The sequence below is a fragment of the Hippocampus zosterae genome, chromosome 11, assembly GCF_025434085.1.
Source record: "Hippocampus zosterae strain Florida chromosome 11, ASM2543408v3, whole genome shotgun sequence".
Lineage (NCBI taxonomy): Eukaryota > Metazoa > Chordata > Actinopteri > Syngnathiformes > Syngnathidae > Hippocampus > Hippocampus zosterae.
This window is the reverse complement of record NC_067461.1, coordinates 14,313,331-14,340,799: the sequence shown is the minus strand read 5'-3', so window position 1 is coordinate 14,340,799 and position 27,469 is coordinate 14,313,331. Positions and strand designations below refer to the sequence as shown.

At 41.2% G+C, this 27,469-nt stretch overlaps 3 protein-coding genes across 7 annotated transcripts in view; 1 reads left to right on the top strand and 2 right to left on the bottom strand.

Moving 5' to 3' along the window:
• LOC127610384 (uncharacterized) overlaps window positions 1-27,469 on the bottom strand; it is a 70,736-nt gene that overhangs the window by 19,568 nt on the left and 23,699 nt on the right. The window lies entirely within an intron of this gene.
• Window positions 158-2,721, bottom strand: map10 (microtubule associated protein 10). Its single transcript, XM_052080464.1, has one exon. The coding sequence runs from the start codon at window positions 2,519-2,521 to the stop codon at window positions 266-268; it is 2,256 nt and encodes a 751-aa protein (XP_051936424.1). The 5' UTR covers window positions 2,522-2,721; the 3' UTR covers window positions 158-265.
• The window catches only part of LOC127610358 (signal-induced proliferation-associated 1-like protein 2), an 87,449-nt gene continuing 64,310 nt past the window's right edge, over window positions 4,331-27,469 (top strand). For 4 of the 5 annotated variants that reach the window (XM_052080405.1, XM_052080403.1, XM_052080404.1 and 1 more), the window contains exon 1: window positions 4,354-4,521. The gene's annotated coding sequence lies outside the window, so the exon portion shown is untranslated. Of the gene's footprint in view, window positions 4,522-27,469 lie in introns of all 5 variants that reach the window. The other variant, XM_052080402.1, reaches the window with a different exon arrangement.

Genomic DNA, 27,469 nt, shown 5'->3' with positions numbered 1-27,469 from the left:
AACCCCGCTGTGAGACAGTTCAGTTGTTTTCAGCCGTGTTGCTGTAGGTGCAGTGGGCCTCAAAGAACAACAGGTTGTACAAAAAGCACAGTCTCATTGAACAGTTAGATATGTGTTTAGAGGTCAAAGTGAGCCCACCCGAAAAATATTTGAAGATATTGTCTTTATTTCAAATACAAATGTACACATCATGTGTAATCAATACTACGTGCAATCCTAGAAGCCTATTAGCCCTGTGTCCATATATGTAGTAGAGACATTGTGTTTACAGTGTGTAACCAGGAAGTTTGAAAGCCACAAGCTCAGATATATGTTGATACTCTTTTCTGAAGTCCAGAGATCCAAGGTCGTCTTCCAGTTCCTCAGCCTCCAGTGGGTCAGAGCATATAGAATCCGAAGAACCTCGCCAAACAAGGCTGCTGTTCTCACTTTTTTGGCCCCCTGCTGACGTAGCTTCAGAACTGTCATCATTTGCCTGTTTCTTGGAGCATCGCATTTGCACCGAGACCGCTCCATTCTCATCAGAGGAGCAGCTGAGTGCAGAGTCTCTTGTTCGAGGCTGGATGAGGTGTGTGCCTCTTAATACACGCTGTACAGGGCTGTGACCTCTCATTGGTGAGGGGAGGAGGGGTTTCTCCTTAAAGGGTTCAGAGTCCAAATCTGAAGTGTGGAATCCATGGGGAAAAGGAGGCTTGGATTGGGCAGGTTTGGGACTCGTGGTTGTGTCTGCATCACTGGCCTCAAAACTGTTAAAGTCATCTGCGTAGTCCTCTTCTTTGTCGGTGTCTGACAGTAAAGACCCGCGGCTACTATGTCTACTACTTTTACAAGAGCCCAGTTTAACATCTTGGCTCTTTGATTTAGTCCGTGTCAGGATCATTTTGGGAAGCTTGTTGATTGTGGCATCGTCATCATCATCATTGACACGAGGGGGGGAGATGGATGCAGTTTTTCTGTCTTGCTTTGGATTTTCCAACTTCGATCCATCATCATGTTTTACCTTTGGTGTACCCTGCACTGCAGTGACAACTTGCATGTTTTGTGTCTTTTTCATATTTTCTTTGGGAATAAAACCATTACGCTTATCTGATTTCTTCCCTTTACTTGTACTTGACTGTGTTTCATTGGCTGTGTGTGATGCCATACAGTCACGATGCTTCACCACTGTGCAGTTTTTCTGCCGCCTTAAATTGTACGTTTTTGTAGTTTTGTACACTAGCTTTTTCCTGTGTTCTTTACTCTCAAATATATTATCACTTTGCTTCTTTTGCATTGGTCCTCCATGTTCAGCATTAAAATTTTTGGGAGAAACTATTTCAGGGCAATGTAAATGATTTGAATGAAGACTGTGGTCCACCTTGCTTTTTTGCACTGGCCTTGTTTTTGGTGTGATCACTTGTCCATCTGAAGCTCCAAGAGAATCTCTTTTATTAATCCAATCCAAGTCTGGATGATTCAACACAGACTGCTGTTGCAGGTTATGGACATTTAACTGTGACAGTTCAACAAAAAGAGCATTAAGGAGAGGCAGCGGTCTCAGAGCTTCCTCAAGTACTTTTGGATCCACACTTTCTGATGTTTTAGGTGTATTTTGCAATAACAGGTCCATCTCTAAGGAATTTTCATTTTCAGAGAATGTGTCTTTTTGTGTTAGAACTGTTGAGTCAGGTTCAACTAACCTGTACTCATTTTCTTGGGCGTTATGTTTTTCCTTGCCAGAATTGCAATAGTAAAGACATGGGGGACAAAACACAGTTAGGTCCTCCTCAAAACTCCTCTGTTCTTGAACTGTGTGAGGAATGTGACTTATTGGGACACGTTCAGTCTGAGTGGATGCAGCATGTTTATCCATATCAACTCCACCATCATCATAACTGTCCTGCGTGGACAACTGGAATCTCATACAGTCAGAATTGTTTATTTTATTTGCTCTCTTTGTTATGCCTTCTTGAGGACACTGTTCTCTGGAAATCGGGATCTTTTTCGTCACACGCAGCGGTAGGCTGACTCCCACGGTTAGCAGTTTATAACTCAGAGAAATAACTCCAACCGGCTCCTCTGCAAGGTTGTTTACACGCACAAAGCCCCTCTCTCCATATGATGAGCAACTAGTAAAATCGTGTTCCATGGAGTCACGTCTGATTCTGTCCATGATAGAAGCCAACGAGATGAGGGACGTCCCGAATAATTTCGGTATCTCGTCTTTCACATCGAGAATCATAACATAGACAGGTGTGTTGGCGAGTTGCGTATGCAGGGAGTCTAGATTCATTTCGAAGAAACACGACTTGCCTCTGTTAAACGAATATACCAATCGCTTGTTATTGTCGTGCTGAAGTGTATCATCTCCTCTCAGTTCAGGGGGATAAATCAGCAGCGTTGGGAAGTCCAGCAGTCGTATTCCAACAGCAATCTCGTCAGAGATTTTCTTTTCACAGTCAAAACAAATATATTCCACCAAAAGCTCAAATGAAAAGAGAGTCTGTTGTTTCGGGTTTCCACCTGGTTGTTTTGACATCATTGCAGCGACGTGGATACAACACACAGCGCAATAAAATCAGCGACAATTCCAGCGACCATACTCGCTAGCTGCTAGCTAACACAGCGTTCAAGTCGTCGGAGTTTTGTATGCTCTCTGCCGGAAAGAAAGTACTCGGTTACCTCATCACCGCGGATATCCGGTCATTCCTAACATTTCAATAAATTGTTGCTAAAGGTTGACAAAAAGAGTCAATACTCCCTGAGGGGTGTTACCCAAAGAGTGAATTGTATAAATATTCTGCCACCTCAAAGAAAAAAAATCAAGGGCGTTAGATATTACTTTAACAATGTTAATTATTGTGGCGACTTCCGACTACCTCATAACTAACTGAGCAAAAAAAAAAAAAAAAAAACAGAATAAATAACAGAATAAAACTACACAATAACAAGTGTGCAAAACGGAAACGACATAAAACAAAAATGAAATAGTGCAAACAGATGACAGGGGTGTACTAATTTTAATAAATCTCTATTCTCGTTTATACTGTAGCCATGACACACTATTTTAAATGATCGAAATGGGGTATGTTTTAAAGCTAGTGGTATTGTATGGTTTGTGTTTTGCCAAAACAATTCAGGATTTTATAAATGTATTCGTGATTTGCATCGAGAATGAATTATAGTAGATCATGAGTAAAATAGCAACCGCGACAATTGACCAAAGGCGGTCATCTTCCAGCTTCTTTCGTCGCCATGACTACAACTGTCGCAAGATTATTAATTTATGGGGACTCAATGAGAAAAGAAGTTTAACGAACCATAATTTGCTGAGTAGTTACGACTACGAGGAGGAATTAATTGTTTTCAAACTAATTTGAAAGAATGCTACAAATAAAAACAAAATGTAAATGTTGTAAAGTTACATTATGATTAACAGCACGCTCTACCACAACACATCCGCAACAGTACTGACCTCCAATCCTTCAAATCATCCCTAAAAACTCACCTGTTCCGCTATGCTTTTAATACCTTTTAATCTCTTTTACCCATTTTTCTTTTGTTCATCTAAATGTGCTTTTGTAAATTATGTATGCTTGTTTTAAATGCACATTTTTATCCTGTGTTTTATGCTCGTGTAAAGTGTCTTTGAGTGGGATGAAAAGCGCTTTCAAATAAAATGTATTATTATTATTATTATTATTATTATTATTATTATTATTATTATTATTATTATTATTACCGTAACGTATTACGTGTCGTGTTATCAAGTCAGGCACACGTGAGTCCAGCTGTCGTGTTAACGTGGGTAACTTTATTGAGCTTTTTCGAAACGTGTATACTCTCTCTAATCACTCTCTCGTCTCCCGCTCTCGGCGCACACTCATGACGTAGTCGTCCAGCGACTATCGTCATGCTGTACACAATTACACCACATTACGGAAGAGGATTAGGGCCAATGAAGAAAGAAAAAATAAGATTAAAGTCAGTCTGAGATTAAAGTCAGTATCTTGCCAACCTTATTTTTTCTTTCTTCATTGGCCCTAATCATCTTCCGTATTACGTTATTATATACACTATCTGGGTGAATATTTATTCCGATTTTGAAAGCGCTCATTGTGTTATTTAGACAGACGGTGTCACTGTGGGATCAACAGAATTTCTGGCCGGCGAAAAAATTTTAAGAATGATTGGTAATAATTAGGTCAGTTTACGCGTTAGTACAACCGTTTTGAGATTAATATGTAAGCGAGTCCACATTTGTTTCGCTTCTGCACACGTACACAATTGGCGCCAGCGCTCACGCACAAAACAAACCGTGGAAATAAAACACCTCACCAACCGAAACATAGGGCAGCAGGAGTGCCGGTGGGCGGGGACTTTCTCCCGGCGTGCTGTCATCGCCAAGTGAAGTGCTGGTGGATGTCTGAGCTCGCGTCAGTCTGGAGGCTCAGGCTGTAAGAGAAAGAAAGGTACGAACTCGTTTGGCGCTTGGCCGATAAGGATACTTTGTTGGTGATCCGGTGACGTTCTCGATGTAAGGTAAGACAAGGAGGTTTCCCCCTTTAAATGGATCACGTTCTGAGCATATATGGTTCATATACACGGAGAAAGTGGTGATGCAGCTGAAAAGTGTGGAGTGCTTGCGAGATCGAAACGGTAGAGAAACTCAACCTTTTAGTGCGGGAATTGAAGCCAAATGGACTTTTCGGCGTTTTAATTTCAAAACAAGTCAAATAAATGGTTTGTATCTCTTGCACAAATTTCTGCCTATTAATAAAATGTTTCCCCTGTATTTCATGTGCAGAATAGTTATTCTGACAAATAATGTTACATTCAAATCATATTTAGCATAATTATTGGTGGTGCCGGAAAAGAATGTTTTTACTCATTGAAAGAGAAACAAATAGATGTGCCTTGAAATATTTGTGAATGGGGGTTGTTTCGTGGAGTCAGTTCTTGCTTTAAACGTTAGAGGGCGACATAGATTTCATTGCCTGTTTGTTATTCCAGCCTTTAAACTCCCACTATTGAAAGACAATTTGACAGTTAAATCATGTTTTTTTAGTTGTTCGGTAAAAGTTAACTTGGGCTGGGCTGTGTTTCCCTTCCTTTACTTTGGAGTATAGCCAGTATTGTCTGTCAAGGAACCATCATCAAGTTGATTCGCCCATGAATTTTATCTGTCAATTGCCCGTGCACAATGCACGTCTCATTGCTGAATGACTCTGTGCCCTCTGTCCCCCGAGAAACTCAACAAGTCCAGTCATGTTTGTGTTCAATCAACCATACTCAATGATGTCTTCCTCGAAGAAATGAAAGTTCCACAAGATCTAAATTCCTAATAAAGATCTTCAAACGGTAAACTGAAGTTGAAATGCAAATTATCGTTGCATAATTTAATGTTTTCTGATTTATCTCTCTCTGGTTAAGCAGTCTCCATCTCAGCTCTTCAGGCAAACAAGCATATTTTTTCCTTGTTTCCTACTTACTGCTTTCATTAAAGCACGATGCATGTCATAGTTTGATGTCTAATAAGTATTCTTTTGGTTGTTTACCTCAGACATCTCCAATATATTACATGGCCTTACTAATGAGTTGGGGTTCTTGCATACGCTCATGTGCAATTTTACTTGAACGTTTGTCTTGGAATGCCTACATTTTATACACTTCTGATGGATAAAATAAATTGCCTTAACTGACTGCCACAAGCACACATGCGCTACAGTTGAGATGCCGTTGTACAGTCAGCATGGGGTGAAGTCTTTTCAGTTTGATTTAAGATATGTTCCAATAGCGGGAATTGGACTTTCCACCCTTGAAGTGGAATTGTGTTCATGTTTATTTCTAAAAACACCTTCTGCATGAATAATAATAATAATACATTTTATTTATAATAAACAGAAATTGATAATTGCCTTAAAAAGAAAAAGAACTTATGTGCACAATGTGTGCTCGGGTGAACAATAAGACACCTGTCAGGTTCGGCAGAGAGACGGCTTTCTGTGACATGCCTCCGGGACATTTCAAGTTATCATTGTAGGGCTGTTGACGACTGGGTGCGGCCTTAGGCGTTGGAAACGCCCCTCTCGAGTTACACTGTTTGTGGGTTTGAGACACACTATTTCCTTATTAAGATGTTACCATAACGCAGAACTGTTTAGGGAGGGTTTTGTTGTTGGAAAGTACCTGACAGGTATGTCTTCTTGTGAAACCACACTTCCTGAAGCACCTGGCACCTAAGCTTCGTCCTGTACTCCCTTTGTTAGTTTGTTTTCCCCTGCTGCTGTGCTGACTCATCATGTTTTTTTAAATAAAGCTCTATTGAGGTATATTGGTGTACTATAACGCCCCACCCCCCTCAAAATTCTCCTGCACCTTGCACACGTGATGAGAATCAGGAACCTTAGCCTGTTCGTGGCCAACAGACCGGCTGGCTGGCAGAGAGTCACAATAGGGCCTCCCCAACCAAATCTTGTTGATTTAAAAACCAACCAACCAGGAGACGCTGATCACATGCTCCCTGCTCCTGTAGTGAGAGCCAGACGTTCTCCTCATCTTTTTGTCAGCTTTTGTTTATATTGCAGTCTGGATTTATGGAAGATTTAAAGCCCAGTTATCACTGTCAAGGAAAACAGATGCTGTCATTGGGTTGTGTTGTGCTATGTACTGGCTTTGTGTTCCACCTGGAGTCAGCATGTGAAACAAAGTGGATGTTTTACACTCTGCAAAACTAGAATATGTGATGTGGCTCTTTAGAAATCAGACTTTTAATACTGATAATCATGTATCCATCCACCAATGTTCAAATGCTGCATATCCTCATGAGGGTCGCGGGTGACCTGGAGCATATCATATCCCAGCTGACTTTCGGTGGGAGGTGGAGGGGACTCTGGACTGGCCATCAATCTATCTCAGAGCACCCTCACATTCACACACCTAAGGGCAATTCTCTTGACTGAGAGGCAGACGCACTGATGATCATTTTCTTCATTAATTCTCCATTTGAGCACTTTATGTGACAGGTAGAAATTTCAATACAGTATGCATCGCTTCGGGACATACTGTGTGTGTTGTTATATGCCGTATGCTGGTTTATTTGTGTACAGTAAGCGTTGGTTAATCGGGTTCTGCTGATATGGTTAAGCCTCAAAGAGGATATTTAAGAAGAGTTAATTTAGGGGTGGCAGGAGCTCATCTGGGGGGGACTCGTGCCTTTGGAACCAGCTACTATACCGTTGAGGTGCCCTATAATGCAATGAACAAAACTCAATTCCAGAGTGCAAAATTTGTATTAGTAATACAGAAACAGAAGGGATCAATCTCAGGTAAAGACAGTCATCAAAAGACTGCTAAAGAATAACTTCTTTTATTGTGAAGGTGAATTGGATCGTTCATTGACCACATTGACATGCAGTTAATAACTCTTTCAAAAAACAAATATCGGCAATATTTGAAAGGCCATGTAAATGTGCAAAAAACAGCATATATTCATACTCAGAGTTTTGAAATCCAGAATAAGAACCCTGACTTACCCCTTCTCTAACCCGAATATTTGCTCATATAAACGCAATCGGAATACACTGGTTTGTGTTCTCTGAAAGCTCGATCTGTACAGAATCTTTTGAGTTCAAGCAAGCACTGTACTTGTACGCGCCGGCGATGTCATCTTACGTTACCACTTACAAAGCGAGCCTAACTTGAACACATTGATTTCTCTGCAGCATTTTTACATTATTTTCTGTCTCAACAGCAACAACTACCCAGTGTGTAATTCAAGCGCACATAAATGTGAGTATAAAAGTCTGTGCGTCTGGTGCGCAACTCACCAAAAATATACAAGCAAGGGTGAATGAATGAATTAGCATGGCCAAAGTCAGACCAAGTACAGATAAACGCTTTTGGAGGGAGGAGGAATCATGAAGATAATGTGTTTTATTGACGGTATAATGTCGGAAATGCCATCTATTTGCATTGTGACATTATCCGTATGCCACCGTTTATAATTGATCGCAATACACATGTATAATGTGAATTGCACATTACCGTAATTACATGTCACTATGTCTGCTCACATATGTAAAAGGGTTATTCGGAATGTTTCAGAAACCAGAATTTCCCCCTCAACCCGAACGTTGATGTCATGTAAACATCTTATTTCTGGCTACCTGAGCTGTTTCTTATAACAAGCTGCTGTCTTTGAATTGAAGCTTCTGGTCGAAATTTTGCCAGTCAACCAGAGGCTTATGCACAAGCCCCGCAATAGCTAGAGGGAGAGTATTGCTTGATGTAGCAGATGGTATAATGACAAATGTCAAGTGGTGATCATGCCATCCATGGTGAGGATCCTGTCAACCTCTAGCGATGCACTGTAGGGATTCAGCGAGACGAAGGAGACGTTGGGAAGCGACGTCAAAGGGGAGGTTAAAGATTTGAGCCTCCTGCCATCCCTGCCTGCTCATGCAAGGTATGACTGCAGAGGAGAGAGAATAAAATATGGCTTCTCATGTTTACAGCCAGAGCTCTACATTCATGTTGGAGTTGATCCTGCTGAAAATGAGAACTGTATTTCTTCACACAGCGACAATATCAGGAAAGAGTACTAGATGGCTATTTTAAAAACAAGGTGTCAATGTGAGAGGAGGGCTTTTACGCTTGAGTTAGAGGCAAATTAAACATCCTGTAACCCATTAGTTGATCAGCAGAGAATTGTTTCTTGCGTGTTAAATGGGAATAGCATGTTTAATTGTCTCAAATTAACAGTTTCTATTTGTTTGTCATTTTATTCACACTACCTATCAATATTGAAGTGCAGTTGTGCGTGGAACTTAAGTTTCCACTGGTCGGTCACTGATACGGTGCAACAGAAGCAGACAAGCATGAGAGCTCTTGACAAATTTATAACTTGGCTGTTGTAAATTCAGGTAACTGGAGGCCTGAAGTGTTTTTTTTTTTTATTTGCTGAGAAGAAAAATTAGGACTTTAATGGGAGGCGTTTATTTGTTCAAGTCGGCAACACACCCAGCGATTAACGCACAGTCTACTTGAGCACAGGCTACGAACGATTTGAGGATGGACAGTAAGGACCAACATATCGATTTGCAACTTTGTGTTCTTACTTTTTGCCATCTTGCCAAAGCAATCAGCTCAAATCTTTTTTTTTAATATAGCGCAATCTTTAAAAAAAAAATTTAATCCAAACTCAATCATGCAACAGATGGCACCATGATATAATGCTGGCAAGCGCATTACTTACCATAAACAAAGGTGAAAATAAGGTCATCTGAGGGCCTCTTTACTGCTGGACAAACCCGTAATGGCTTCTAATTCTGCAGTCCTGCAAAACTAACAAAAGCACCAAATTCCATCTACTGGGTCAGTGGCTAAATTGCCATGAGTCCGAATTTTTGAGCGTTCTTTGTATTCCATGTCAGTATTTTCACAATGTCACTCCAAAAGATGCCACACTTATGCATTACGGATTCACGAGCGTGGAAGAAAGTGTGTCATGCCAAGATTAATTACCTACACGTCTGCGTCCCTTAGGGACTCATTAATGTCCGTATCAGGAATGTTGGAGGAGGGAAAGGCCGCTGGAAGTTGCTGACCCTCCCAACATGTTTTGTCTTTATGTCTATTCCGTAACAACAATGGAGTGAATAAGCCCTGACTAGTCATTAACCTGGAGGCTGCAGAGTCCAAGGACCAGTCATGAATCTTTGGGTTAACTTGAGTCTGTGTTTCAACCGGCTCAGAAAATGTGGCCAGCCTTCACCGACGGACAAGAGGTGATTTGATGTGCATACCTCCACACTGTTGTGAAAAAGGGTTTTGTGATGGAGCTGACAAGACGTCCAATGGCTCTCTGCCTTATCTGTCTGCTCATTGTACACAAGACAACGGCATGAAATGCAATGTGAACATGTTTCTGTCTATGAACATTCAATATATTCCATTTGGTCACGGAAACCTTTATCTCTTCAGCTCACAAGTATGGATGAAACGGTCAATGGTCTACTTGGAAACTGCTGTTATTTTCAGACGTTCATTGGGAGAGGAGGTAGTGAGGCATGTAGAGTAATGGTCGGAGCCAAACGTTATGGTGCTATGTCTGTTTTCTACTGTAAAACACATTGGAAGTAAAAACCAATGAAAGACAGGCTACCAACATGTGCCTGCAAAGAAGGAGGCAAAAATGTGTACAGGTATTTAAAAGAATATGTTTTTATGTGTGCGGTCCGGTGGTCCATTGGTTAGCGCATCGACCTCACAGTGCAGAGGTCTTGGGTTCAATGCCCGCTCCGGCCTCCTTGTGTGGAGTTTGCATGTTCTCCCCGGGCCTGCGTGGGTTTTCTCCAGGTACTCCGGTTTCCTCCCACATTCCAAAAACATGCATGGCAGGCTGATTAAACATTCAAAATTTTCCCTAGGTGTGGGTGTGAGCATGGATGGCTGTTTGTCTCTGTGTGCCCTGCGATTGCCTGGCAACTGGTTCAGGGTGTCCCCAGCCTACTGCCTGTGATAGGCTCCAGCACCCCTCATGAGGATAAAACGGATCGGAAAATGAATGAATGAATGTTTTCATATACTATACTATACTATACTATACTATACTATACTATACTATACTATACTATACTATACATTCAAAGAAAACATGTCGTAGGACTGTCAATTGTATTTTGATTTACAAAATAAAAGGGTGAATCCAGTGATATTTTTTCGAATTACAGTTTTTAATAAATTAATGAATTGGTTTATGTGTTTATTTCCAGACTTATGTGATTGAGTATTTTATCTTTACAGTTTTGAATCCTCAACATCAGTCGGTAGCCTTTTGCTTCAAACGGAAAGGGGTAAATGGCCATCGGACGACTTATAAAGGCTGATTGTAATTAGCAAGTCCAATGGAGCAAAGCCCTGACCGATGTGCCATGAAGCGGTCAGCCATAGTGCGTGTCCGTGTATTTGGATATTGCTGGCATAGACACCTTCACTCAACACCACCAGTGAGTGGATACATTATATGAACGTCAAAGTACAATAAATATAACCAAAATACAGTATATTTTACGTGGAAATTCAATCCCCGATGTAGGTGACCCGTTATAAGTGTGCACCTTTATGAAGTGGGCTGGAGTTGAACAGTACTGCTGTTATTTTTTGAAAGTTTTTGTGTTGTGCTGTTCTGCTTTGTGTGCACTGTTGGGAATGTGGAAGTCTTGTGGGTATCTGACTTTTTTGTCACAGGAAGGAATTTTCTCACTGAACAGCCCTTTATCAATTGTGAGAAAGTGTCTGTTTTTTTCGTCTGGTCCTTTTATGTTGCCAGCTGCCCGACGTGACATATTAGCGGTCTGCTTATGGTCTGTAGCCTGTTGTTTGTAAAAGCACTGACGAAACACATTGGTAAGAGGATGTTGTTCCTGTTTGTTTTCACCGAGCCATAAATCAGATGGTGATGGATTTTGTTTTATAAAGACGTGTTTTTCTTGGGGGAACTAAAACAACACTATGGTTATTTATATGTTCATTGTCACACTGTTGTAATAGTCATGGATTCTGTTATTCTATACTGTACTTGAATAGCATGGTAGAATCAGAATTCATAACAACGTTCTTTCATTGTCTGAAGCTGTATTTTTTAAAGTTATTTTTAGTCATTATTTGTGCTGTACCTCACCATTGTGGTTGAAGTTTGACATTACCCAGTTGTGGGCTTTGGCTTTGAGATGTTGGCTTTCACTGGGACATCAATACATTTAACTCAAAATCTATTCACTACAGTATAACAGTGTACAACCGTTATCTAACAACATGCCAAGAAAACAAAACTTTAAATCACCAATGTTGTATATTATTTGTAGGCAAAGTGGGCCACCTTTTACTGGTCACAGTGTTGAGAGCTACTGTATGCGATTATATGGTCACTGTGAAAGTGACAAATAAATCCTTTTGCCGTCGCCAAGCCAGCTAGCTTCAAGCATTCTCTGATTTATCCTCACAATGCCCACGTTTTCTTTTTCTTCTTTTTTGGGAAAGTCCACCTTGAAAAATAATTTTCAGTCATGTACAGTCACCCGCTCCCGGCTTTATGCAATGAAACCCACACGAGTCGCTCTGAACCAATCAATGGACGGAAAAGTGCTGACCTACTCGGAAGGATTCACCCAGGCTCTCCTTTACTGAATCTGAATTCTTAAGGAATAAATAAAAATGAGTGGTGTTTCAATTGTATGGGGTGATAGAGCAACACATAGAAGCTGAAGTCTGATTGGATGACAAAGATAAGAATACAGCAACCCACAAACGACTTTGAGCTGCGCTGCCAAGACACACGAAACTGAATAAAGACAAAAGATTGTTGGAAATCAATTCATACAATATTTTGACAAATTTCTCCAAGATTTTAAATGCAATTCAGCGATTTTGATAATGTTCAGGCCTGCAGAGAAGGCCTTTAAGGCCCTGACGGCACACCACTGCACGCACCGTGAAACTAGCCGAAAATGGCTGTACTTGACTTAGGACTAATGGCATTGGCCTATGAATATGTGTTGTTGTCAGCAAAAGAGCACGAGTCGCATGTATGCACCCGAGATTTATTTTTAAAAACGTGGAAGGAATGGCTAAAAGTGGAGGAGTTGAGCTGACACTGGCAGTCGTCCTGTACCTCTCTTTGCATGTGAGGCTACAGCAGCATATGTTTGAGAGGCATCGACTCAGGCAAGCGGTGCTAATTCAATGCTTGAGCAGTATATTCCATGTCACTCATTTCTTTTTTATCCCACTTTGCCACACGATTTTGACGAGCAGGAACTTTATGACTGTGGATGGACGAGCATGATCTGGAGTGTCAGTGGGATGATTTTACCAGCCTGCACACACACACACACACAAACACACTTCCAGTTTCTGTCAGTATGGCCAACAACAACTGTTCTCTGCCTCCCCTTTACTAAGGTGTATTCAAACCTGGTGTGGATATTTGGATGTTTGCCCCAGTGGGTGGGAACCCGGTTGGATGCAGAGCCAGGGGGGTACAACACATCTGACATCAGATGCTACTTTTTAAATGTTGAACTTGGCTTGAAAGGAGCATCAATGCATTCCGGGGAACTGTCACCAGCAATACGATGGGAGTTTGATCAAAGAGCTACTGAGGGTAGAGTATTTTATTCATTCCAACCACTCATTATAATACTATAGCTTCTGTGTGTTCCTTGCCCAGGCATTTTTTTAAACTGGTTGCCTGTGGAACCTCGCTGCAATGTAAACAGGACTGAAAGGCCACATGCAGTTCACAATGCCGCATGCTCAGCCAGGTGCTTTGAAAAGGACCACAGGAGCAGCTGTATAACCACATCAAGCTGACAAAGTCTTGGGATCTGCATTTGAGCAGAGCATGCAAACATCAGAGGTCAAAGTAAGATGATGGATTTTTTTTTCGATTGTGCTGACACTATTGCAGACTCTTCAAACACACTAAAGCGCAAACTCCTAAATTACTCACTGAAAATATTTATAAATATGTGACGTTCATCAGGTGCACGTAAACAATCTGATTGTCAGCAGCTCACACACAATGGATCTTCATTTGTGCAAAGTGCTGGAGACTTTGGACTTTGGATGAGGGCAGGGTGTAAAGAGAAGCTTGAGTCTTTGTTAATTATTTCCTGTCATTATGTTTAATTGACATTGAAATGCACTGTGAGCTTCTCCGTGGGCAAGGTTCAAACCGAGCCCCGGAAAATGCCTTTCTTGACTGCATGAATGGCTGCAATGTCGTGTATATGTTTTCTGAGTGTTTTGTTGTTGATTCAAAATCAAAAACGTGTTCTTGTTCAAAAAACAAAACAAAACAAAACAGAAAACGCTCATGAACAATTGTTTTGCAACTATTTCAAAGACTCAGAAAATAAGATCCTGTAGACATTTGCATCAGGAATTTCTTTACTTGGTTTAGTTTTCATTTGTGGTACTTTTCACATTCTTATGGATAATATATCACTATAAAATTTTAGTGTGGAATTGAAAAAAAAAATGCATGCACCATTCACAACATTACAATGCCCTGCACAATCCAATGATATTCAATAAAGGACTGTATCAAATATTTAGAAAGGGAGAGAGATTTATTGAACAAAATGTTTAATGGTGTCACTACTGGTGTTTGAACTAGTGTTTTAAGTGTTTCTTTTTAGCTCTCGCGTGACTGATTGAGATAATAGACTCGGATTTCATTATCATAAGAAAACCTTTATTAGTCTCGCAATGGAGAAATTCCCAATTCACAGCAGCAAAGGAAGAAGTAGAACAACAAAATATAGGAGCTGCTGGAAAGGCAGTCACTCTCGCGCCGCCATTTTGAAGTAAAAAATAACACAACAGACAGGAAGAACAATTCCACAACACTGGAAAACTACAACCACAATTATAAACGTGTTGTTCGAAGCGTACTCTTCTGGCAGTCAATCAAAACATTACCTTTGTAATGGCAGAATATGGGATACATCTTTTGTATTGGATATCACTTAATTGTTCAAATGATCCAAATATTGTGCTGCTTGGGTTGAATGTGATGGCAAATATTGCCCATGTCAACTAAGTTCTTGACAAATATTATAAACCTTGACATATTCAGCAAACGCACAAATGTTTCAATGTTAATTTTGCTGGTAACCGGGAGAGGCAGCTGAACTGCGTCCAATGTCTTTTGTACGTGCTACATTTTTTTCCAAAGAAAGAAAGGAGTGCTTCCTAGGGATGCTTTTGTTAAACAAATAAAAGAAATAATTAGGGCCCCTCTTTTCATCTTTTTCTCGTGCAAGGTCACGTCCACTCAATGATCCCAGACTGCCCATCAAACACAATTCTTAACTGCATGAATTTCCCACGAGTGAGGTCTCCTTGAGGAAACAAGACTGACGAACCCTACTGTAGGGAGGTGTCTTGTGAAAAGAGACGTTTGGATAGAATAGAGCCATGCCTTTCACAAGTGTTCCGGTTAGGTCGCCCTCTAACCCCTGTTTTTCATTTTTATTTTTTATATATTCTCAATTTATATTGCTTCCCTCCCGACCTCACATATTCTCCTCATCAGATCGGTGGTTTTGGTCAGTTCTCAAGGTTAGAGGTCACTCAATCACTTGGGGGGGCTCACGTCAGTTCGCATCATTGCACTTGGCTTTTTGTGGACGGATTGAATCCATCTGCACTTATCTCTCGAGACACTTTACCCATTTAAACTTTCAGGAAGAGGAGGATGGGGACGTGCATTGTGTTGACCGGGGGGAAAAAAAGAACAAGCATATTCACATGACTTCCTCTCCGATGCACTTTTTATGGGTTTGTGGTCTTGTCTAGGTGTCGATTTCTCCAGTAATAGCTGCTTCTCAAGATACAAATCCACACAAATGTACATGAAGTTGTTGAACTAATTTCTTTTACTCGGGTCAGTAATGTTTCCAAACTTCCAAAGGCAAGTGTAGAGAGCATAATAAGGTACTGTACTCGAATTCTGTGAGCATTGTTGACAATTGGTGAAAAACAGAACACAGCACTTTGCTCCAGCCAGCAGAGGTGCTGTTTAAATCGATTTCAATTAGTTTGTGATCTGTAGAAGAACATGACATGAGTTATAGAAATTTGAATTGCATCTCCATTGACCCTCACTTTGATACCACCGTTGGGGAAATAATCTGACACAATAGGGCACTGTTAGTAAAGTAGGAGTTCAGAACATTCACATGGAATGTACCACTCCATAAAAAAAAATCAGTTAGTTATGAGTTAGTCCAAGGAAAGTAAATTTTATAGTATAGTATTTCTCTTGACTGGTGTCTAGTGTGATTAGTGTGTGGTCTGGAGGTACAATGCATATTCATGGGGTCCTGTTTGCATATCGTCACATGAATAACATAACTGCCTCACTCATATTATGTCATTGAGATGTTTTTTTTCCCAACATCTGCACTGGACTATGGATGAGTCATTTCCTGCAAAAATCTGACTGACAAATAATCGAGTTAGACAGTTACAGCTAACATTTTAGGTGGTGCACTAACTTGGATTGGCCCATCATCAAGATTCACGACACAAAATTCTACTTTTGTCAGAGGTGTGAAAGCATATTGAACATTTTCGAGAGGTGAAGGACATGGAAAAGGTGTGAAAGCTGAATTGCCCATTCAAAGAATCTGTAATATACTGTACAGTAGGTTGTTGTTGGTCCGATACACATTGTAATTAGGAACTTGTTGGTGCGATTGCTTGAGAGCCTTTGGGTGTACTTATGCGTAGGTGTGGGTGGCTCCCACTGGGGGATTAGTCTTTGACACCCTTTCAGAAGCCAACACACCCACCGCATGCCATGCCAGCTGCAGCTGTTGGGCCTCATTGCTCGAGATGTAGAGAATTCCTCACACTCTGCAATTAGAGCTGCAGATTGCTGAATAGCGCACATTGTGATGTCCTAAAATGGCACTTGGTCCCCATTCTGCCACTAGAGAACAGAGAGTAAATAGGAATTGATGAGAGCCAATCGTGGCAAACTGGGCCAGTCTGTCTCAAGACTGACAGATTGCGTTCTGTGCAAGCTGCTCCTTGCGATGTGCTGTTAACACCGGCTAAAGAAACCGAAGGGTGGGAAAAGGCCTCATTGATGGGGTGGGTTTCTCACGCCTGACTGAGAATGTTCGCTTGCCATCGAGTCAAGTGGTGCATTGTGATCTCCACCAAAGAAATGCAAATATCTCGGGAACAGATGTACTACCTCTTTTTGCCGGTATGTCAGCAGAGTAATCCCTCACGGCGATGAGGACTGTGTTGTGTGGACTCTGGATGCTATATTTAAGTGTTAACAAGGGAAAAGCCATGTCACCGTGGCATATGTAATGGTTGCTCGCCTTTCACGGCCCTTTTTTCAATAAGGCTGGGTGCTCTCGGCGGAGATAAATGGAGGCTTTTGTGGCCTTTGCCAGAAGGAGAGCTCAACAATGCAGGACACACACAGAGCATGGTCTTTTCAAGAGAAAACTGCTCTAAGGAGTATTTCTTTAGCCACTCCTTCCTTTTTCACCCACACTCTTCTTTACTTACTTCTACTTCTTACTCCCTTGCCAAATCGTTATCCCCCTTCATGAGAATCGAGTCTCACTCCCATAATGTTTCCATAAACAGTCCGGGGGAATGGAAATAACTCTGGCCATTTCCTTCCATCCACTCTTCCCTATCTCCATTTAGCCCTTCAGTCATTATTGGTGAGCTCTGGCCAGTACAATGCCCTTGAAAATGCACTGTGGTTCGTACGTCTCCAAGTGTACTTTTAGATGTATAGTATACTTGAAAAAGGATCTTGATCTAGATGATTTTAGTGTGTGCAACCACCCGATGAAATAAAATGGAGTCAATTCAACATACCATTTATTTTTCAGTGTATGAGAGGGAGTACTTTGCCAAAGCAAGGAAGGAATTTGTAATCACGACAGTGCCATTTCCAGACTGACAGGTGAATGTTCCAATAATTACAGTCCCATTACAAGCGTGCACTCGCATACCTGCCGTAACTAATTAATTTTATTTTATCTTATCAGAACATATATAATGAGCAATAAATTCTTTCATGTCATCATCATTCTCCATTCTCCATTTATCAGTTCACACTATCTTCCTTTAGTCTCTATTTTCAGCTCCTTTTACTACCTCCATACACGTCTACAGAGTGACAACCCGAATCTATCTAGCAACTGGCTTTCTTCTTTGGCGTGCGTGTGTTTCTCCGGCTTTCCTCCCAAATTCCAAAACCATGCATTGTTGGTTTATTGGACGCTCTAAATTATTCCTATTGTGATTGTAAGCGTGAATGGTTGTTCGTCTATGTGTGCCCTGCGAGATTGCCCGAAGACATCTGGGATAGGCTCCAGCACCCCCCGTGACATTTGTGAGGATAAAGCGGATCGGAAAATGGATGGATGGTTATGTAATCATCTTTACTGATGAAGCATATCATCGATGGTATTCAAATGTCAGTAAGGATTGCCGTCTGCTAATTCACGATTGATCAAAGTTTGTTTTGGTGACTGCTTTAAGAGCCAGTACCTCTCATGGGGTTTCTACTGACATCAAAGGCGTGTTGAACCGTGAAGCGATGTACACAAGCATATTGGCATGGATGGATCCTGAATGTGGCATTGCAATAACTGCCCAAACCAAGAACAGATGTTTTTTTTTCTGTAGTCAGGTCATGCTGACTGGGACAAACCAATGTCCACACCTTTTCAACCTCACACATGGTTATGTGAAAGAAAGTGAAGATAAAGTATTTTTGAATGTGTGTTTTCGTTTAGCGATTACTAATTATTTTTCCTTCTGTTACCCCTCATTTGACATTTAGTTTAAATCGTTTTCTGGTGTCTACTTTGTTATTCCACCTCTGTGATGGTTGATGTGTTCTGCCCTTGCATGCGATTCTCCACAATGGTGTGGCACTTCATTACAAATGAAGATACTTCTATTATATTTAAATAATTTATATATAAATCAAATAAATTATATATATTAAAAAAATATAAAAATATATATAATTTATTTATTTCTATTCGGTATTTTGCAGTACAAGGGGGAGGCAATGTATTTGGTAACATCTCTCACAATCGTAAATTCACTTCGACACAACTGTAAACTAGTATAAGTATAATTGTATGTGTTAAGGTTATATTTAGACAATGCTCCTATATTAGATCGCATTCGATTGTACAAGTGGTTAACCGACGGTTATGTTCAGTGAGTGCAATCGGACAATCGGACAACTCTGTTCGGATATTCACTGGGCTCCTGCTCCATTCTCTCCTTTCCTTCCTTTTACTTCTGTCTTTGTTCATAAAGGATGTCTGCTGTCACTCATGGCAAAAAATAATAATAAAAAAAAGTTGCCTAGCAACATGAGGGACTGTTTACCCTCCACCGCTTCACCTTGTGCCCACAGCCCCCTTGTCTTTCATCCTCTCTTGTGCAGAATGCCAGAGTGGAGGAAAGTGGTGGCAGCTTCACCCCCCCCCCCCCCCCACACCTCCCTCCTCACCATGATGAATCCAAACAACATTTACAGAGCACACTGAGAAGTGGATGAGGGGATGGACAGGAGTGGCAGTGTCCTGCCTGTTGCTTACCAGCTGTTCAGCTTCTCTGCTGGAAGAAAATGCCATTTCCCTTAACAGCTCCTCTTCCACTCTGCATAACTAAGGAGAACCGTGTCCTTCCGCAGCATGCTGTTATCAGCAGGACTAAAAATACTAGACGGCAAATACATCACATTCCTGCCTATCGTCACTCATACGCGATGGAGGCGGATACAGGTGTCTTTGGTTCTCTGTAAATCATTAAATGGACCCTAGTGGAAGCCATCAGGCTAAAGTCTTTGTTCCTCACCACATTATGCAGTTCTACTTGTTTAAGTAGTGCAATTACGTAACAACCCCCAATGACTTCCACACAACCATATTCTGTTTCTTTGACCCCGCTGTCGACAAAGGGATTCAGAAATTCTCCAAAACCGCTAAAAGATGAGGGATGGCAACATATTTAAAGATTGTCATTGCTAGTGAATATTCATCATGATGATTATCTTGCTGATAGTAAAGATGTGTGCATTTAAAGTAGCATGACCTTTTCTCACTTGCAAGCATTTCCAAACCGACAGCGATAATCATCAATCATCTGTGTTTTTATCACAACTGTTTTTCTAGATGAGAAATTAGAAAGTGTGCGAAAAATGAACCCCATAGGAGCAAGTTCTGTGTGTTAATTAATGTAGCCAGCCCTCAACGTCACGGTAAAAGTATGTCTGTGTAAATTCTCTGTTACCCAGGTCATGGTAATCCGCAAAAATTGAATCATGGCCACTGAGCTTTAGCTTGTTTGTCGACAGGAACAAGAACAACTCCAGTTGCCTTGATTCAACCTTTTTGCAGATAACAGTAAAATGTGCTCCTCTTGAAAAGCCGCCTTTGAATTTGGGTCAGGAAAGTTTTCAACAAACCCCTCAACTTCTCTGTTTATTTAAATCGCAGAGCCTTTGTTTCCATTTCTGCAATGACCACCTTTGCTGTGTAAATGACCCATCAGTATTCTTGAGTTTGTATGTTCCTACACAGCCTCTGCTGCAAGTGCGCAGGCTGATCTAGAGTTTGTGTGTCTGGTAGGATGCAGTGACAAGAAAATTTAAGTGTTACCTCTTGGGGCTTCCCGCCCCATACATCAAACTCCTTCCTTCGCATTCACTCAAATCACAGCTGGGAACATGCCTTCGGAGGCTGGATCAAAGCAGAATGTGGCACAAAGATGCGTACTTACTGCCATTCATTCATTCAACCAGATTAAAGTCTGTCATTTCCTGCTATTATCATGCTCCCGCCTCCAACCAGTCAGAGATGGAGCAAAACAATCATGAGGAAGTAGTTGGAATTTTACAGTTTTTTTTTCCCAGTACACTAAACCCCAATTATGTTTTCGTTTGGCAAATGAGAGATGGATTAGCTGCTGTCAGTGAAAGGTAATTGGGGTTGCAGGTTTTCATCCATATCGCATTGTATCGAAATGTTCCACCACTTACAAGGTTATTGTTCACATAAAATGGCATATGTGGCTTCCTCCATCTTCTATAACTTGAAATGTCAGCTGTCAGAAAGAATTTTGAAGGTCACTGGCATCATTCCTCAAGAAAACAGTACTTTCTCTTTCCGTCCTTCCTGTCAGGCAGAGGAGCTCTGAATGTCACCACCCTACACCTACACACGTGCACTCACACACACACACACGCACACACACACACACACACACGCACACACACACACACACACACACACACACACACACACACACACACACACACACACACACACACACACACACACACACACACGCGTTTCCAGACAAGGCCAGCAGTATTTCTGCCCCCACACAGGGCAGCCAGCTACTTTCTCTCACATATGCTAATGCTAATGTGTCATTCAGCTGTTGGTGGCTTTGTCACAGAGGGAGGTCGAGACTTGTATGCATTAAGTTGCAGCTGTATGCAGTTCGCCAAATTGACTCCCTGATGGTTGCCAGACTTGCACTTAATTACTTTTAGCCTCCCAAACTTTTGGGACACACTATTTTGTAATAAGCAGACGAGTGCTCCAATCTTTTCTTTTTTTTTTTTTTACCGGACTTTTGTTTTGCAGATTCCTTTCCCGAGTGTGTTGTTGGGTGGCTTGTACTCAACAAGTGGCTGATGGATTTAATGCAGAGATTAAATCTATATAGGGTGCTGTGTGCTCATTATCTTGGTGGCTTGCAGAGATTTACATCCTCACCTTTAGAGATTTATGGCTTGAGTAAAAAGGATGCTTGTAAGTAAGTGAACATGTCAGACGTAAACGTAGAGGTTAAATATCCATCTACACTGGCCTCCGTTCAGTGCTCGTGTATGTTTATAGGCAAGGCGAGGCAGCTTTATTTACTGGTATATAAATTTATGTTGCACATTTTATACGTGAGGTACCTCGGTGTGCATCATTTAATTAGAAGTGTAGCATTTAAAAGTATTTACGAACAAAAGATTTCAAGGCACAAGCAAGCAAAGTAAAGAAATAAAAATAGATAATGATTAGGTTAGTCACTTCATGTCAAACAAGTGTGTGTTTTGGCAGAGGCGGCACAGGAACCTCTTGCACAGTTAATAAATGTGATTCATCCACATCTGTGCTTACTTGTGTCCACCTCTCTTCCATTCACATTTTCCGCTTGACTAAACTTACTCTTTTGTCAGTCTTGGAGCTTTCAACTTGTGACCTGAGGGGTGAATTCTATCTCTTAAAGCTGCCAGGTTTACGTCAACAACACCAGGCAAAGTGAGAAAAACACACTTTGGAAAGAAAATTACTTGGCATCATTGTGATTCAGCAGATATAATGATTTGATATCCCATTACCTTGAATGCATTTTTGTTCTATTGCACATTGGAGACTGACTCTGCAGAATAGACCCTTCTCATTCTTGAGAAATTTTTCGTTCTTGAGCACTTTTTAGTGCTAGTGCTAACCATTTTCTAGTTTGTACGGCAATAATCTAAAATCACTGGGCCATGTATAAATGATTGCCTTTTTCAATTTTAATAGTAATACAATAAATGTCAAGCTACATGTGATTAAATGGCTGTGAGATTATTTATTAGGTGCCAGGCATTATTAGCCTTTGACTAAATCTACATTGCGTGGCTTTAGGGAAAATACTCAGTCACTTCTGAACTACCACATTCATGCCATTGCTTGCGTGGAATGCAAAAATACTGCACTTGGGTAGTTCCTCTGCTGTATTAGCTCAACATGGCAAACCTGTCCTCCTGTTTTTTCTTCAAACCTCCATCTATTGGCATTGAATGAAAAGAAACAAATTCTTTCTTGCACACAGTTGACAATATTCTTAATTGATTAATCAGTTATTTTATGTAATAGGTACCCTGGCCCAAGTGCTAAGGATAAATGCATATGTATATTTCAGCCACCTAATGTTCAGCTGATGGCTCACGCAATGCTGCCTTTTCATGCCCCTCCAGTGGGCAACGTTGCCCTTTGGTTTGTGCAGTGCAGGTCAACCAGGGCAGTGCTGTTTAGTTCTGGGTAATTTGCTTCATCAGTTGTGCACCACTTGGCTTGCAAGTGCAGCCACTTTTGTAGCTGAAGAGTAGGGACATAAATCAAATTTATCTGCACCACTCTTATCAACAATACAAAATATAGAGCACAGACATAAGTTATAATGCTTAAATTCACAGTTCTATTGACAGTTTGCCCTATTTGCAAAATGATATTGCCATTCTCACACCATGCATTTCTGTCCTCCTTGTTTTTTTTTTCTCTCACTCCTTCCCGGGGAGTGCACTGCTGACAGGCTGTCATTATGGAAGTAGCTGGGTGGGCAGCAGGCGGCTGGGGATCAGCAGAAGGGGAGATGTCTGCAGATCGAAATAGATAGTGGTTTTATTCCGGAGACCCACCAGGCCACATCAAAACTTGCATGTCTCTCTCTGTCTTCCCATTGGCGTGAAGGCTGTTGTGGCTAGCCCCCACTTCAGGGGACAGATGGTCCCTTTTGGAGTGAGGCCACAGAGCTGTACTTTCTGTTTACGGGGGCTCTGCTGGAGCAGCCTAAGATGAACATAGTCTCCTTCTGTTGTGAACATACAGGAAGTGCATCCTGCGAGAACTGAATAAACAGGGAGAGTAACAAAAACTACTGGTATGCTTGGGAGTCTTAGTCGTGATACGAAAGCAAAAGTACCTGTCGCAAAGTCTTAACATTCACCAGCGTATGTTTGTGATTCACACCTGGTTTGGTTGTCACAATTATTGTAACCTATCCCGTAGTTCCAATAGTTTGTGTTGATTTATTCGAATACTATTGACCTCTCACTACATCACCCACTGTGGTTCATTAATGGCCCTTGATGTGGCAGCAGTATGCTTTGTCCTCATGTGAATAAACAAGAAAAATCTGTTGTCCTCTCCGTTTTAATTCCCGGCTCCCGTTGAAACAACTATTGAACAATGGCAATGTGCTGCCTGGCAGGCGCTGGGCAGATAGCCAGCTGGCTGGCCAAATGGGCAGGAGACTCCCTTTTTCAATCAGGCCAGGAAGGGACTTGATGCTCCCCATTGCTCACAGCATCCACTCTTGTGCTAATTTGGAAGACAAACCACAAGCATTTGCCTTTTAAATGCACTCACCTGCCTTATCAACTTGAATCTGACACCCAAATGTGCCTTTGGTTGAATTATGGGTACAACTTCTGGTAAGAATCGAAATTGCCATTTTGTATGGTAATGAGTCAGTTTTCTATCACAGACAATGTTGGAATGCCACTTGTCGCTACTTATAAGAGAAAAGATTCCAATCCCAATTCGTACTAATGTAGCCCGGGTAGGAGGGATGACAGAAAAAAAAATTGGCCAGTGACAATGTACAGTGGCTACTTTCTGAACACTGTTGCTTCAGACGATTTGTCAATGACTCAAAAGCTCCGAGCCCCAAAAAAATCCACCAGTTTTTATCCATCTCTTAGGGCAGCTATTTTGCCGCAAGTGTTTCTACATCGGAGCCCTCAAGTATCAGGTGGCTAACACTGCACCACACACTGCTCATGTGATTGTATCAAGCGACAGAATTGTTGCCAAGACGGCACTTGATGAATTACTGGTCACAATCATGTTCATCTTGGCTTGTATCTGTTGTTATTGGCTGCCATGTCACTATTGTTTGAATTGAATAAGATTGTCTTGTGGGTTCAAGTCTATTTTTCGACCCATATATCCCATTTGCGATCTGAATGAAAATGCTTGCTGTGGGGAATGAAAGACTAAACTCATTTCTAGCGAAACACCGAAATGGCATCTTTATTACCTGTTGACTTGAATAATATGCACTTAACTGGATATATTAGGATTCTTTCTCTCTGGTTTACTGGCATAATACACAAGTGTACCCCGGCAGATCTTTTTTTACTACCGTATTTTCCACACTAAAAGGCACACTGGATTATGAGGTGCACCTTCAATGAATGGCCTATTTTGTAATTGTTTTCATATATTGGACGCACCGCACTATTGGACGCAATCTACAATGTATCCACTACATGGAGCTACGCTCAAGGAAATGCCAACAGAACTGTCGCAATGCCACTGGATTGAAGCGCAGCTCCCAGTCCATAGTCCGCTGCTTTCAGCTGTACGCGCGTGAGCACGCACGCACCTAGTTCAATCAATCAGCGCCGACGCAACCCACGTCGCAGATGAAAGAAGCTTTGAACAAACGACAACAGCTAAGATAGCTTAGTTGTTGAGTGGCGTTGCTACAGAACGATCAAATGTCAGTAAAATTAGCAGTGACACAGTTCACTTAATCAACAGCAAGTTATAACATCGTCTCGTTAACATTGAACTCTCTTGCCGCTGCTCTATTTCCGTGTTCAACTGTGTAACCCGATCGCCTTAAGTTTGAACTCTGCATTGTAAGCTTCTCTAGCAAGGAGCCATTTAGGGGTCTAAATATTACCGTAATAATCATACACAAGGCACATCGGATGTTTAAGGCGCACTGTGAGCTTTGAAGAAAATGGAAGGCTTTTAGGTGCGCCTTTTCGTGTGGAAGATACGGTACTTGATGTTTGCAACCACTTGAGCGCATGTAGATACTGAGATTGAAAAGAGCAGTGGGAATGTAATTTCTGCTCGATAAATACTTACTGTTCCGTGAACCAAATGAAATAGAGTCCAATCACTTGTGACCTGTGTGCTTTAGACTCATCTGAACCAGGCACATTCCAGATTGAGCTGCAGCTGGCTAAAAAGCACCCAGAGGAAACACACACTTGTTCATATCACTCGCTCTATTATAGGGCCTATTTGAAATAACCACCAGTCCAGACCACAAAGTTGAAGCAAAAACAAACGGCTATCTTTTGTTAAGTTTTACACTTGAGAGCACAACTATTGAACGATGAGGTGTGGCGAGATCCCTGCAGATGGGCGTAATGGCAAACTTGGCATTGCGCTACAGCCAACAGGAGTAAATTCGTAACATGCATCTCCTCATGCTTGTCTTCCAACTGTTACAGTACTTCCAACTGTAGACATCCCAGTAAGTTTTCCATGAGTTTTGGCAGAATTTATACTGAATTCCCGTATCCGCCAATTTCCTTTAATTAAATTCTGGTCTAATCCTCAAGATTCTGAAGCAAACCATGAATTTTTTAGACAGAGCGTGCAAAGTCTTTTTTTGAAGGTCATGCAAGAGGAAAGACTCTCGAAGACGCTTACCGAGTTTGTTTGATATGTTCTCCCATAAGTCTGTGCACCTGGGGATGGGTATTAGCCAATGTGGGTATTTCCCCACTGTGCATAAGGGAAAGCAGGCATAGGGGGAATTATGAGACAGTCGGTGTATACTCTGTGATCTGACCTCTTTTTTTTGTTTTGTTTTTTTTGGTTTATCTCTTCTGCTTATTGTTCTTTGTCTGTCAAGGGGTCGGCCAAGGTCAGTGTGTGCTGCGTTGTAAACAAAAAGTCTCCGGCTCCTGCTGGCTTGCTTTGTTCGGTCCCTCTCTCCCTTTAAATAGCCAATTATAAACACACACATTCCAGGGGGTGTCATTTTATCTCTAGTGATGGGATGATCTCATGATACGTTTTTGGGTGAGCCATATCAAAATGACAAAACAGATAACGTCATGTCAGAGAGATTATAGTGGACAGCATTTTTGCTTGGGCTACAGGAGCAATGATGGTCACGGTGTGCTCATGAATACTGTCAAAGATGAATGACCGTTGTTGGTGTTTTTTTTATTTTTTTTATTAATGGTTGCCTTTTATTAGCATTCAGTTGAAACTTTGGAACACAGTCTGACTCAAAATATTTTTATAAATCATCACGTGTGTGGCTCTGGACATTGCAGAATTCCACGATTTACAATAAAATAAATGGTTAATGTACGGTATGTTTTATAAGACTGATAAGGTGCAAGATTGCATTGGTTCATATGCGGCACACAATTCAGAAATCGTATGAAAACCTGTAGTTACTAAATTGTATTTAATCAATGCTCAAATATAGCACACAAATAATATTTACTCTTTTTTTTGGTCTTCTTTTTGACATATTCATATAAAAAGGGTCATAAGATTTACGCGCATTCCAATAACTGAAAAAGATTGTTTTGGGTTTTGCCAGGGATGGATCAATGTAATTCTCCTCCTCATTTTCATTGTCTTTGCTTTGAGTGTATCCGCCTTGTTTGTGTGAGGAAGGACATATCATAATTGACACACATTAGCTCTAAACTGTGCCCGACAGAATGCATTTCAAATTAAGTTTAGTGTGTCTCCCTCGGATTGAGATGATGTGATATGTGTCACAGTTTTGCGTGGTGGTAGTTGTAGGACCCCAAAAAGCAGGGAGGAGCACGTTTGACTGTCCTAGATGTATTAAACAAAAATACAAACAGGGGTATACTGGAAAAAACGAACAGAAGTAGCCAAACAAAATCCTGAAAATCACAGCAAACCAAAGTAGCAAAAAACCCAAGACAGAAAACAAAACGTGAGAGGAACATACAGATACTCACATACACACACTCATATTGACCTAACAAATACTGACAGAACTCAGGGAACGAAATACAAGCAAAGTGACGAGAAAACGAGAAACACCTGGTTAAGACACAAAGGGTTGAGAGAGCTGATTGGTTAAACACAAGGGACACTGATGACGAGAACAGGTGGCAACAAAAAGGGCACATGAGGAAAAAAAAACCAAACGGGACCTAAACAGAAACATAACTATATGAAGGCGATGGATGGATGGATTCGCCTCTAAGATTGGTCCACATCAGTCACATCTATGTATTCTCGTTCGTGGTTTCAAGGTGCCAAACCATATCTTCTATTAAAAAAAA

Bases quoted from the DNA above. Each gene is read 5' to 3' on its own strand.
- map10 (XM_052080464.1), bottom strand. From the start codon at position 2,521: ATGATGTCAAAACAACCAGGTGGAAACCCGAAACAACAGACTCTCTTT.